Source organism: Notamacropus eugenii, chromosome 1 (assembly GCF_028372415.1).
Source record: "Notamacropus eugenii isolate mMacEug1 chromosome 1, mMacEug1.pri_v2, whole genome shotgun sequence".
NCBI classification, from domain to species: domain Eukaryota; kingdom Metazoa; phylum Chordata; class Mammalia; order Diprotodontia; family Macropodidae; genus Notamacropus; species Notamacropus eugenii.
The window spans coordinates 218436309-218451414 of NC_092872.1; the positions used below are offsets into that span (position 1 = coordinate 218436309).

Below are 15106 nucleotides of genomic sequence, written 5' to 3' on the forward strand. Positions count from 1 at the left end.
CATTCTTGGTATTTATATACTTGGCACAGCCTCTGGCACATTGTAAGTGTTCGATACATGCTCACTGATGGATTGATTTGTTGAATAAAGCTTCTGTGACCCTCCCACCCCAAATCAACAATATTTTCTTCCCTCTTATCTCACAGCACTTTGTTTTGTATATTTTCTATTAAATTTATTGTATCATGAATATTATTGTCATCTATATTCATGGCTTGTTGCTTGTCCATGTTTCAAAGGACCAATGACATCATGAGGTGATGTCTTGATTCGCAGGTGAATTGGATTTAAATAAGTCAGAGTTGTACAAAGTTATCAGCCTCACTTTCTCTTCCAGAGTCAGTGAAGTTCATTGGCAAGACAAAAGTCAGAATGATGGCAATGGTTCTGGATGCAATGGATGACTTTGCCATCTTCAATGTCTGACCAAACTCTTAACATTCCACAGTGCCTGCCTCAGTCATCTTCATGTCCATTGAAACAAATTGTTCTCATCTACCCATTCTGCTGGAGGAAGTCTTCACATGCTGAGGTAGATATGCCCCCCTAACTCGCTGATGGATTGGAGGCCTGCCAGTTACCCTAAACCTGTCAAGATAGTTTTACTGTGGTATGGCCTTTGCACACGCTACAGCTTCTTGGAACCAGAGGTAAGAGTTGGGTGAATCAGGGGGACGCAAAAGGTGGATGAGCAGGTCTGAAGAGGGCTCAGCAAGCCTTCACACCAGAGGTCCTTGTCTTCCTGAACATCAAGTCTTAATCCCCTTCTAGGCCATAATCTCTATGAAGATTTGTACATTACCTAAACTTAAAAAAAAAATCTCTCAGTGCCCTGCACAGTGTTCTACTCATACCAGGTAGTTAATATCTGATGGATGCACAAATGCTTTAAATATTTTCTTATTCCGTAGGTTTCTAAAGAACAGAGGCTATGCTTTTTAAACTTGATTTTAATATTATTTGTCATAAAACCATGTGCTTATTAAATTTTTGATGATGATGACAGTCACCTTTTTCTCTTATTTTTCACAAGTGAAGACTTTGATCTTACAACCACATGATGTTTTGATGCACCATAGGCTAATTTCAGGTCAAGGACTTAGAGGAAAAAAATTATCTTCTTGAGATGTGTATTTATGAACATAAGTGTAGGTTTATTACGGGAATACTCTACCCTCTGTGATTTCCCCTGAAAAATCCCATCCTCAATTACCACATGTACTATCATTTACTTAGATCAAAGAAGACAGAGAGGACATTTTGATGAACAAAAGGAAATGAATGGTCTGTGATACAAGTATCTAGGCAATTTAGAGAGTCAGTCTATAAACTCTAGTACCAAATAATTCTTCTTCTCTAATTACTTAAGAAGTCCTGGCAAAAAGATTATATTACATAAAAATTTCTGCTTATATAGACTTGGACTATTCTAGATGGTATCACTGGAGAGATTTGCTAAGATTGTCCACTAGTTAGTGGGTGGCACAGTGGATAGAGTTATACGCATGGAATCAGGAAGACCTGAATTCAAATCTTACCTCAGATACTTAGTAGCTGTGTGACCCTGGGCATGTTGCTTAATCCTGTTTGCCTCAGTTTCCTCATCTGTCAAATGATCTGGAGAAGGAAATGACAAACCATTCCAGAATCTTTGCCAAGAAAAACCTAAATGGGGTCACCAAGAGTCAGACATGAATGAAATGACTGAACCACAACAAAAGAGTAGAGAATTGGTAGGGTAGAATAGGATGGAGCAGGGTATGTAGTGGATAGAATAGTGGCCTTGGGTTCAGATTCTGCTTCTGATACCAGCTACATGACAATGGCAAGTTACTGAATTATTCTGAGTCTGAGTTTCTTCATCTGTAAAATGACAATAATAATCCGTGAAGGTTCTGCTTGAAAAGATTGTTGTGAGGATCAAGAAAGATGATATATATTTTTAATAAAAGCTTAATTTTGGCCTCCAGACTTCTCTATTGGGAAACTGGAGGGTGCAGTGGATAGAACACTGGGCTTGAAATTAGGAAGACTCATCTTCTTGAGTTCAATCTAGGCTCAGACACTTACTAGCTGTGTGACCCTGGGTAAGTCAGTTCCTCGTCTGTGAAAAGAGCTGGAGGAGGAAATGGCAAAGAGAAAATGTGTTGTTAAGAGAATGCAGCAGCATATGATACAGGGATCCCATCTTGACCAACGGTTTCCCCCACTCTGACTATCTGGGTTCAGAAGAACCACAGAATTATAAAGTATGGAATATTATAGCTGAAAGGAACTTCAGGGTTCCTCTTATGGAAAGCTTTTCCTTGTACCCAGAAAAGGTACTTGAGAGAGTCCACACTGCTAGATGGAAAGTGACAAGTGGGTTTCCTCATCATGCCCCGGTTTCAGAGCTTTTTAAAACTATTGAAAGAATTCTATTGGAGAAAGCAATCCCTTTTCCCGTGTGATACTGTGACAGCATTTTGGTCCTATGTCAGTAATGGAGGCATCGATACAGATGGTTACTTCATGGATGGATGGAAAACTTAAAGGGACAAGCTGAACTCTAAGGAGAAAATGGAGGCTAGAACTGAGTCATACAATTCTTTGCATGTATAGAATGTTATTCTCTCTAAGATCATAAAGTTATTTTTGTAAAATCCATGTTATCTAATGAGGAAGTGAATTGCAGTAACAGACTTGGAATCAGGAGACCTAGATTCGAATCCTGCTTCTGATACCTATTACCTACGTGACCCAGGAGCAAGTCGTTTGTGTTTAAGTTTCAGAGAGGAAAACATTTATATAATCATGAGTTAGTATGATCTCATTTACTTAGCACCAATCTCTCCCACAGACTTGGTTGGAGCAGTTACTACTACACTCATTTTCTATATTTTGATTGCCTTTACATTTCTTACTGTTTTCTGCATGTTTGATGCAGTATGGAATAATGATATATAGCATTTATGCAGCTCTTGAAAGTTTACAAAGCACTTATGTTACCTCATTTGATCCTCACAACAACCCTGAAAGGCAAGGTGTTACTATTGTCCCCATTTACGGATAAGGAAACTGAGAATGAGAGAAGTTCAGTGACTTGTTTAGGGTCACCCAGCTAGCAAGTGTCCAGAAGGGGGGCAGGATTCAAATGCAAGTATTTCTGACTCCAAGTCCAGTTGTCTATTTCCCATGTCACTAAATTGGCTCCATGTTCTATATACTAATGTCAAAACTGAAAGTCATTAAAAAAAAAATCATTATCTATCATCCCAGATTCTAGGAAAGCAAGGTCAGGATGTTTATAATCCCTTCCTTGGAAAGGGCTACAAATGACAAATGAGGAAGCCTAAGCGCATCTCCCTCCCAGGATGTGGCTGCTGTTTGTTTCCGTTCCCAATCACGTGATGTGGCTTGGCCCCAGCTCCTTTGGATGACAGTTCATGCATTAGCTGAGCTGCTGTGGGTGAGCCGTCCAGCACAGCTGGGCAGTCGGGATGGCCTTGGGTCCTGGGATCCCAAAGATTCTTCTTCTTTTCTTAAGTAAGTATCAGCAGCAGCAACATTGCTTGCCCCTTCTGCAGAAGGTTAAGTTTTCAAGAAGTCAGCTTGGTTCTTCTTTTCTCTTTGAATTCTCCTTCAGTCCCATTTCCTCCTGTTTACAGAGAAAGGTTCTTGGTGTGATTTGACTGAGCTATAACTTGCTGAAGAGGAGACAGGTGAGCGTGGGGGTGTGTGTGTGACTCTTCACAGGGGTGAAGGGAAGGCTGGATGCCTGTCCTCATTTATGCCTCCTGAGGCTCTTAACTGACATAGATACTAATAAGATCATGGTTTTTCTTCTTCAGATTTAAGCTTGAACTGCCAAATATGGAAGCCAGGCTTGTTATGAGGTTCAGTTTCGCACTTATGAGCTTTGTGTAATGCCCTTAGCTGCCCAAAGGGCTTTTTTCCACGATCTGTCCTCCTTTCTGGTTCAGTATTTACCAACCAATGTGAAAGCTAGTCTTATTGAAATAGAATGCTTAAAAAATAGATGTATAGATTAGGTCTGAAAAGGACCCAGTGGAAGAGCTTAAACAAGGAAGGGTGACTGGGGCTTTGCCTCACAATGAGATATCTACAGGTACAAAAATTTAACCCATGCATTCCTACAAAGTAGAAGCTCCTTTCTCCTTCCCTCCCTCCTCCCTCTCTCCCTCCCTCCCTTCCTTTCTTCCTTCTTTCCATCCTTCCTTCATCTACTTCTTTGTTTATTTCTCTTTTTTTCCTGTTTATTTGTTTCTTTCTCTTTGTTTCTTCCTTTCCTAGGTCTGCCTGTCCCACCCAGGCTCACAAAGTGTAGTGACCAGTCATAGGTCTAATCTCAATACTGATTGGCATTGAAGCTATTTAACTTTCTGTTTTTCCAAGCTGGATAAGTTTGCTCCTCTTTAGGCAGTGTGGTCTTCCACTCACAAAGGTTCACCATATTGGTTTTGGACTTACTATAGACACCGGATTGATGCAGCTCATTGAAGCTGAGGATTCTAGAACTAGAGGGATCCTCCAGTCTTAGTTTCCCAGGTATAGGGGACTACAGACATACACCAGCACACTAAAGCTCTACTTCTTTCCATTTCACCAAGCTGCCTCAAGCACTGTGGAAGAAGGATGGTATCTCATTACAGGGTGAGAAATTAGGGGGAGGAAATATCTTCTTACCCAATGTTAGCACCCTAGTACCAAGTTTCAATTGCCCTTAGTTACAGCTTTGGTCTATGATCCTATTAGTGCCTGCCTGCTTCAAATCCTTATATTCCCTCTTCCTAGCTGTGTGATCTTAGATAGGTCACATTACTTCTCTAAACTTCAGAATCAGAGAAGAGAAGACCCAGGTTCCTGTTGAATATGGGGAGAACAGATGACAGCCTGTTTGTTTCCCTCCTCTGTTTCATAAAGAAATTCTTAAGTGGTACTACTCCTTACTATCTCCTTCTACTACTTTTCCTCCTGGACACTGTGGAAGGGAGACTTTCTGAAGCTGATCTGCTGGTGTAGAAAGCAAACAGGAACTGAAATCCCATGGGCTGGAATAAATGACCTCTGAGATGCCTTCTAATTCTGAGAATCTATTGACTAAACCACTATAATAACCATTCCTACCCATCCCACATTCAACTGAATTTTTCTTAATTACTTTTGATATTATTTTCATATCATAAATTATACAGTTGATTTCTGGGGCACAAGCTTGCCCCAGTTGGTGATGCTGCTTTGTTCCAAAAGTACTGTTGCAGGCTTGCTTTGGAGCACAACTGACTAAACCCCACCAACTTTTGGGAAATTGAGGTCACAGTGGTTAAGGATCTTACAAGTTATAAGTGATGGAGCTGAGATTCAAACCTTGATGTTCCACTATGTAGTCCAGTCCTTTTCCCATTTTCCCACTCTGCTATTCTTTCATAACTTGTCAACTATGAGCATAAGACTGAGGATTTAAACCTGGAGGAGTCCTCATTGTCTCTCTAGTCCAGTCCCCTCATCATATAGATGAGAGAGTCTAGCAAAGTTAAGTGACTGACCTAAGGTCATGCAGATAGTTTGGTCAGTCAGGTCCAACTCTTTGTAACCCCATTTTGGGTTTTCTTGGCAAAGATGCTGGAGTGCATTTTTTTCTCCACTCATCTTGCAGATGAGAAAACTGAGGCAAACAGGGCTAAGTGACTTGCCTAGGGTCACAAAGCTAGTAAATGTCTGAAGATGGATTTGAACTTTAAGTCTTCCTGACCCTAGACCCTATACTTTAACCACTGTGCCACTTAACTCCACCCCTTCCTCCCCCCAGAGTTCTCTATATCAATAAAAGTCATAGGACCTATCCTAATCCTGTATGTACCAACTGGTTTAAGCAAAAACAAAGAAACAAAGAAAGAGGCTGAATTCAATTAAAAACAAAACTTAGAACTTACACCTCCTTCCATAATGTCAAATTCAGAGGGGTTTTTTATTTTATTGAGGGCATTCTTTTAATATAATTAGTCTATATTCTTTTTTATTTTAGGGAAATAAAATAAATATCTATCTGTTCACTCATTCATTTATTTGTTTGTTTATTTTTAGTTTTCAACATTCATTTCCACAAGATTTTGAGTTCTAAATTTTCTCCCTATCTCTCCCCTCCACCCACCCGAAAACAGCATACATTCTGATTACCCCTTGCCCCAATCTGCCCTCCCTTCTATCACACCCCTCTCTTCTCTTATCCCCATCCCCTTTATTTTCTTGTAGGACAAGATAGATTGCTCATTGCCTGTATATCTTATTTTCAAGTTGCATGTTAAACAAGTTTTAACATTCGTTTTCAAAACTTTTGAGTTCCAACTCCTCTCCCTTCCTCCCTCCCCACCCATCCCCATTGAGGAGGCAAGTAATTCAATATATGCTATACACATGTAGTTATGCAAAAGACTTCCATAAAAGTCATGTTGTGAAAGGCTAACTATATTTCCCTCCATCTTATCCTGCCCCCCATTTATTCTATTCTCTTTTGACCCTATCCTTCCTCAACAGTGTTTACTTCTAATTATCCCCTGCTCCTATTTGCCCCCCTTCTATGATCTCCCACCCCACTTATTCCCTTTTCCCATCCTTTACTGTAGTGTAATATAGATTTTCATAACAAATTGAGTATGCATGTTATTCTCTCCTTAAGACTAATGTGATGAGAGTAAAGTTCACTTTTCCCCTCTTACCTCCCCACTCTTCCCATCCATTGAAAAAGCTTTTTCTTGCTTTTTTTATGTGGGAGACAATTTGCCCCATTCTATTTCTCCCTTTCTCCTCCCATTATATTCCTCTCTCATCCCTTAATTTTATTTTTTGAGATATCATCCTTTCCTATTCAACTCACCCTATCTATATGAATATAATCCCTCCAACTACCCAAATACTGAGAAAAGTCTCAAGTTACAAATATTATCTTCCATAAACAGTTCAACTTCAGTAAGTCCCTTATGATTTTTATTTTCTGTTTAACTTTTCATGCTTCTCTTGATTCTTGTGTTTGAAAGTCAAATTTTCTATTCATCTGTGGTCTTTCCATCAAGAATGCTTGAAAGTCCTCGATTTTGCTGAATGACCATTTGTTCTCCTGAAATATTATATCCTCAGTTTTGCTGGGTAGGTTATTCTTGGTTTTAATCCCAGCTCCTTTGACTTCTGGAATATAATATTCCAAGCCTTTTGATGCTTTATTGTAGAAGCTTCTAGATCTTATGTTATCCTGATTGTATTTCCACAATATCCTGATTGTATTTCCACAGTACTCAGATTGTTTCTTTCTGTCTGCCTGCTATATCCTCTCCTTGATCTGAGAACTCTGGAATTTGGCTACAATATTCCTAGGAGTTTTTCTTTTTGGATCTCCTTCAGGAGGCAATCTGTGGATTTTTTCAATATTTATTTTACTCTCCAGTGCTAAAATATCAGGGTAGTTTTCCTTGATAATTTCTTGAAAAATTATGGCTAGGCTCTTTTTTTTTGAGCAGGGTTTTCATGTAGTCCCATAATTTTTAAATTGTCTCTCACTGTCTGCTATTTTTTTGTCCCTTTGGTTTTGTTTTATAATTTCTTGATTTTTCATAAAGTCATTAGCTTCCATCTGCTCCATTCTAATCTTTAAGGAATTATTTTCTTCAGTGAGCTTTGGGACCTCTTTTTCCATCTGGCCAATTTTGCTCTTTAGGGCATTCTTCTCTTCATTGACTTTTTGGATCTCTTTTTTGACTTTTTGGACTAACTAATAGGTTAGTCTATTTTTTAGAGTATTATTTTCTTCAGCATGTTTTTGGGTCTCTTTTGGCAAGAAGTTGACTCATTTTTCATAATTTTCTTGTATTGCTCTCATTTCTCTTCCCAATTTTTGCTCTATTTCTCTTACTTGATTTTCAAAATCCTTTTTGAGCTTTTCCATGGCCTGAGAGCAATTCATATTTTTCTTGGACACTTTGGATGGAGGAGCTTTGACTTTGTTTTCTTCTCTTTGCATGCTTTGATCTTCCTTGTCACCAAAGTAAGATTCTGTAGTCTGATTCTTTTTCCATTTTTTGCTTATTTCTCCAGCCATTTACTTGACTTTTGGGCTCTTTGTTTAAGGCAGATCTCTGCTTCCAGTGGGGGTGGGAGGGTGTACTGTCAGCCACTCCATTCCCTTACTCTCTGTGGGCCCAGAGCTCCAGACACAGTTGCTGCTGCTGCCCCTGCTTCTACTGTGGGTTCCTCACCTCCTTCCCTGTCTGCCACCCTGGGGCTGTAGTCTGACCACTTCACTCTCCCATACTAGTCCCAAGGGCTTTTTCCATTGAACTTCCAATTTGTCCTCAGTGTTTTGGGGTCATGAAATCTGGAGACCCCCACAGATGCCCAAGATTCAGTTGCCCCAAGGCCTGCTCAGGTCCCCTCTGTGCCCTGCCCCCTGCATGTAGCAATAGACATTTCCCAGTGAACTTCTGGGCTGTCTTGGGCTCGAGAATTGCTTCGCTCTGTCATTCTGTGGATCCCGCAGCTCCAGAATTTGTTTAGTCATTTTTTACTGGGCTTGGAGGCAGAGCTCTAGAAAGTCTGTCATCTTTATTCTGCCCCCATAAAACTCAATTTTTAAACAGGTTTAGATGTAATGAAATAGTCTTGAAAGGCCTGGATGAGGAGTGTAAGGACAGAGGTTAACAAGGTGAGGCAGCTGGGACAGTAACCTAGGTTCAAGAGATAATAGCATGATCAGCAACAATAGCAGCAATGGTAGCGAACATTTATATAGCATGTTAAGATTTGCAGAGCATTTACATCTATATTATACATGGTCTTCTTTGAGCTTTAGCTGGAGATTTGTTTGCTACTACTCCCACTTTATAAATAAGGAAACTGAGGTGCAGAGAGTGTGAAGGAAGTTCATACAAAGGCTTAAGGTAATAGAGAAATCAAGAGAAGGCTGAGGAAATTGACCTAGCCCTGAACGTTGGGCAGATAGAAGACAAAGGTTGGCCTTTGTAGCTCTTGAGAGCTGGACGTCTTGGGGCTTTTGCTGGGTGGTGAGGACTACCTGTTGATTTTCCAGGTGTCAGGGTAAGCTTCCACTCTCTGTCGCAGTTTTTTCATCTGTAAAATGGGTAGGCATGCCTAGATGCAGCAAGGTGGTAGAGTACATAGAACATTGGACCTAGAATTAGAAAGATCTGTCTTCAAATCTAACTGCAGACACTTACTAGCTGGGTGTCCCTGGGCAAGTCATTTAACCTCTGCCTGTTTCAATTTCCTTATCTATAAAACGGTGATAATAATAGCACTTACCTTTCTGGGTTGTTGTAAGATTAAAATGAGATTTGTATTCATAAAGCATTTTGCAAAGAGTGCTATGTATGTAAATGCTAGCGATTATTACAAGATGGTGATGCCTGACAGTTAATAGAAGAAACATTTCAAGATTTTTGTACTGAAATAAACTTCTGATATTTCAATAGTGACCTGCTTTTTAAACTTTGAAAACATAAATGAGAGAACCAAAGATTTTGATTTGCTTTCCTAGGTAAAAGAAAAAAAAATGTGATTATTAATGATGGTAACAGGGGCAGTTAGGTAACAGTGGATAGAGTTACAGGTATGGAATCAGGAAGACCTGAGTTCATATCTGGACTCAGATACTTAATAGCTGTGTGACCCTGGGCAAGTTGCTTAACCCTGTTTGCCTCAGTTTCCTCATCTGTCAAATGATCTGGAGAAGGAAATGATAAACCATTCCACTATCTTTGCCAAGAAAACCTCAGATCAAGTCACAGAGAGTAGAACATGACTGAAACAACTCAGCAACAAACCAATCAGTAGTGATAAAAAAATTTTTTTCAAAAGCATTTAATACAGTCCTGATCGTTTTCTTAAGGCTACTACTTAAAAAATAAAAAATAAAAAGCTAACAATACAATCTAAAGATACTACAGTAACCTACTCAAAATATTCCTGTAAAACTTAACTCCAACCACAAAACCAATCTGTCTCCATTTTAATTCTTATGGAAAGCACATCCTGAAATCAATGTATTATTGTAATCATGGTAATAAATGTAATACAATATCACTTTTATTATGTCCCAGTACTTAAAACATTCCTCATGTGCAGAGCCAGAATAATTAAAGATGGGGAAAGATCTGTTAGGAAGTTTTTTCTTTTTTAATTTATAATGAAAAGATGGCAGAAGCAAGGGAAAGGAGAATTAAATTCGTTTTTATGTTAGAAGCCAAAGTCATCACTTTTATTCTTAGACTCTTAGTCCTGAAGATCTTTAAATAAAGACCTTTTCTGACAGTTCCTTCCCCTTATTCAGGCACAGAAGAAACGCTTATTTAAGCCTTTTGTCATCTTATGGACGTACACAGGGGGCCTTACTGTCCCCAACTTTCCTCTTGTCTTGGCAAATGTTCTTCTCACCCTTCTTACCCCTTCCTGACTTTCCCTCTCAACCCCACATCTAAAGGTTCTGAACACTTTCAGAAAAAAACAACAACAAAAATAAGAACCCAAAGAAATAAATGAAAACAGTACTCAATACTGCCACAATATGATTAAGTTGTCCAGTTACGGGGGCCTCTGAAAGCACAATTCAGTTTCTTTGCACGAGGCAGGAAGGAAGCCCCTGAGTGGCTATAATCTCAACTACATGCTTCCTCTCTGAAGTCATGAATCACTGAACAGAAGACAGGCAGGTAGATCATAGATTTCAGGCTCTGTAGCTCTGAATACCTATCTTGAGGTCATGTGCTTGATTGTTCTGTTGGAGGAAAGTGGTGGAGTCAGGTGTTGGGGGAGGAGGGTGATTTGCCAAGCTGCAATGGAGGTAGGGCCAGCTTAGCTCTGTGCCAAACTTAAAGGGCGTTGGCAGCATTTCTAGTCCTTCAACATTATGAAAAACAATCAGCGTGTTTTGTTAAGCTCTTACTATGTTCCAGACAGAGTGCTAGGCGCTGGGGCTACAAATACAAGGAAGAAAATAACCTCTACTCAAAATGATCTTACATTCTATTGGGGAAGAGGACAAGTGTTTAGAAAAACAATATCTAGAATAAATAGAGAGTGTCCCAAAAGTCTTTGTAAAGATTTTTTTTCAAGACAGACTGTATAAAGTTGACACAGACTTTTGTACCTAATTAGCAAGAATAATTAGGTAAAATGAGAAACTACCAGATGATCACCTGGGCTGAGCTCCTCCCACACTCCCTCCTACCCTTTCAATTCAGGATATACTTAATATCCTTTGCCCTGGAGCAAAAATTTCTAGATATGACTGGTGATTGGGACCAGTGAGTACCTTTGAAGAGCTCTACTATATCCGACATTTACAATCTTTCACCTGACATTTTCAGTGCTCAGTTTATGGTCTCTGTCATACCAATCTGAGTCAAAAAGCTGAGGCAAATGATGAGACAAAACTTTTATAATCTAAAAGTTCTGCCTACATAATTTCTGAGGAATGCCACATTCTTTGAAAGGATTATGTATGTGTGTGTGTGTGTGTGTGTGTGTGTGTATTATGCATATACATACACACGTTGTTTGGTTGTTATCCTTCATTTCAAAGAGGACCAAAATGACATCACGATGATAAAGTGAGATTTCATTGTGCACGACTGTGACTGATGGGACCAATACGAGCTTGGAACGCTCTACCACAGGTTGGGCACAGATTTTCCTTAAGAATTTTTAGCGTGGATACTCCAAATTTACGTATCCTACATTTACTTTGTGCTGTCTCAATTCTGCCTTGCTCAAAGAGCACAGCACCTTTTCTGATGTGGGCACGCCATGCTGAGCAATCCTGTGCCAGTGTCTCCCATGTTGCATAGTCAAATCCAAAGTTCTTGAGAGTGACCTTGTATCGTTTCTTCTGGCCACCATGTGATCACCTGCCCCATGTGAGTTCTCCATAAAATAGTCTTTTTGGCAAGTGTACGTTTTGTATTTGAACAACGTGGCCAGCCCATCGGGGTTGGGCTCTCTGAAGCATAGTTTGAATGCTTGGTAGTACAGCCTGGGCAAGAACTTCAGTGTCTGGTACCTCATCCTTCCATACACACATATATGTAATACATACACATGCATATAAACACACACATATACACCCCCACACACATATACACACATGCACACAACATACACACATATACATATATACACATACATACATATATGTACACATGCATATATACAAATATTTGGATCTTAACCTCCCAGAGGCTAAAGAAGGATATGAATATTGCATGAATAACAATAGCCATTCTACTTAGCATTTAAGTGACACTTTCTCTTTCCAGGATAATTTATAATCATTTATTAGTTATTCTGAAAAACTCCATCTCTTTCCTTCTTCCTTCCCACCCATTCTCATTCAAAGAGGATACTAGTATGATTTCCGTAAGGAAATATATTTCTTTACCAGTGGGAGATCTTTGACATGGAATAAAGCATGCTAGGGTAGCCAATACTATTGGTGAGACTTTAGCCAAGTTACTTTTGATGCCTCTGAGCTGAAGTTTCTTCATCTGAAAAATGGGAGTTGGACCAGATGACATAATCTTATGCCTAGTCACTACACTTTATAGCTTTTGCTTCTGCAGGAAGTAAATTCTGTCATGTTAAAAGAAACCAGGATAACTGTATCATGTGGACCCCTAATCAAGATGCCTCTTGGACCTAACACAAGTTCTAGCAGATTTTTTTTCAATAATTCTCAAAGTCAGCCACACTAGCTTTGATTATTAAAGCTGCTAAGATCATCTCCTTTCTCACCCAGGCTCCCAAAACCCACACTCGGCACAAGTGCTATGCCTTTTATTAAATTTTACTCCATTCAAATAGCCTGCTAATGGTTCCCAGAAAGACAAGTCTGATTTCCTCTTTCTAGTATGTCTAAATAAAACATATGAACAACGGAGGGAAGCCCAGATACTTAAAAGGCCATCGCTGGGGGGGAGGGAAAGGAGAGAGACAGAGACAGAGAGACAGAGACAGAGACAGAGAGACAGAGAGAGAGAGAGAGAGAGAGAGAGAGAGAGAGAGAGAGAGAGAGAGAGAGAGAGAGAGAGAGAGAGATTGTTTACTGGAGTCTGATTTGATGAATTTCTTTGACAATTTCCAGTATTTGCTCTACATCTCTCATCATAGGGTCAAACCTTCATAGGAAGAAATTGCACTAGACAGATTTTTTTTGTAGTTAATACCATAGGGCATACTTAGATTAGCCCAGGGGCCACAGGGGAACCTTGAATCTCTTAGTCCTTTTCCTCGTTAACTTATCAATCAAAAAAATATTTACTAAGATCCTGTTACATGCCAGGTACTGGGAATGGAAAATGGACAAACATTTATTACACACCTACTATGTGCCAGGCTAAATGCTTTACACGTATTATTTTACTTGATTCTCCCAATGACCTTGGGATATAGGTGCTGTTATTATCCTCAGTTTATAATTGAGGAAACTGAGGCAGGCAGCAGTTAAGTGACTTGCCCAGGGTCATCTGCCCAGTAAGCATCTATGGCTAGATTTGAAGTCAGGTCTTCCTGAGTCTAGGCTCAGCATTCTATCCACTACACTGTTTAGCTACCCTAGCTGTGGGTACAAGTAAAAAGAATGAAACCATCTCTCCTTGCAAAAAGCTTACTTTCTAATGGTCTCACCAACATCTTTATTAATTACTTGTATCTTACGTTTTGTCTATACCAGGGGTGGGGAACCTGAGGCCTCGAGGCACAGGTGGCCTTCTAGGTCCTCAAGTGCTGCCTCATGTGCCTTGAGGCCTCAGATTCCCCACTTCTGGTATAGACAAACATGTATTTTCTAACTAGCTTTTATTCTCTGGTCCCATTTTTGTCCTTTTGCTATACTATACTTGTCTCCCCAGGGAGCTATAAGAGGATACAAATGACATGGTGGGGGTAGGGGGGAATTACTAATTATTCACTTCTGTGATGAGGAATTATGCAAAAACCTATGGATATCTAAGCTGATTCTGAGAAACCTCATAGGAATTTGTTGAGGCTTGGGGGCAGGATGGTCCAGGTGGGTCTAAGTATTTCAATGTTTGAGGTGAAATGATTAGAATTGAACAGAATTTTTAAAATGTTCTCTATGAGGTAGTGTGGCCCAATGGTCAGAGCTCTAGATCTGGAATTTAGGGACCAGAGTTTAAATCCTGGTTCTACAATTATTTAACCTTGTTGGGCCCTAGTTAACTCTTTTGTAAAATGGGAGGTAATGACTTCCAAAGGGCTCTTGTTTAAAATCTATATTCTTAAGACAATTGCACTTCAAAGAATTTGTTATAGGATGGTTTCACTATTTTCTTAAAACTTTCCATCATCTTTATTCCCCCAGAGCTTATCTAGCTTTTATAAAGCCCTGGAGAGTTGTTTAGTGCATTTCCCAAGGCTTTGCAGAAGTGCTCCCCTCCCCAACTTCTCAAAGGAGGGAGAAAGTTGAGATTGAATGTTTGCTTTTCACTCCTGTTTCGGGGAAATAGCTTCAGATTCCCACCTCCGGTTGCCCAGGCAGCCAGTATCCTATTCTCCAACCTTTTAGGGGTCATGTGATTGCCCTCTGGAAAGTCTCCAAAGACTTCCATGCAAACCTCCCAGAGGCTAAAGAAGGTTATAAATATTGCATGAATAACAATAACCATTCTATTTAGTGTTTATATAACACTTTCTCTTTCCAGGGTGCTTTACAATCATTAGTTATTCTGCAAAACTCCTCTCTCCCTCTGTCTTCCCACCCATCCTCATTCAAGAAGGATACTAGTATTATTTCCATAAGGAGAAGAACCTTGGGTTGAAATGCACTGGAATACAATGATGTATAGGGTTTAAATTAGGTGGAATGCAGAAGTTAGAGCTGGAACTAGTCAGGTGATGGGGTTTGCTCTTAGGGCACTTCCTGTCCTCACTTTCTCACCTGACCTTGGGCTGCTATCCCCTGATTCCTCTCTTAGGACTCTCCTTCCTCCTCCTCACCTCTCCTCGTTCCAGGGAGTCTGGGACTGTTTAATGTACTACAGAATTTGATGCTAGACAACTTGAGAGACAGGCCACCCCCTTTCCC

General features: G+C 39.8%; 1 protein-coding gene across 4 annotated transcripts in view; it reads left to right on the forward strand.

Moving 5' to 3' along the window:
* Positions 1-3393: 3393 nt before the first annotated feature.
* Positions 3394-15106, forward strand: part of TMEM273 (transmembrane protein 273) — a 53763-nt gene continuing 42050 nt past the window's right edge. For 2 of the 4 annotated variants that reach the window (XM_072627484.1, XM_072627490.1), the window contains exon 1: positions 3401-3525. In XM_072627484.1, coding sequence (XP_072483585.1) covers positions 3480-3525 — 46 coding nt within the window. In that variant the 5' untranslated portion in view covers positions 3401-3479. Of the gene's footprint in view, positions 3526-15106 lie in introns of all 4 variants that reach the window. The other 2 variants (XM_072627481.1, XR_011971395.1) reach the window with 2 other exon arrangements.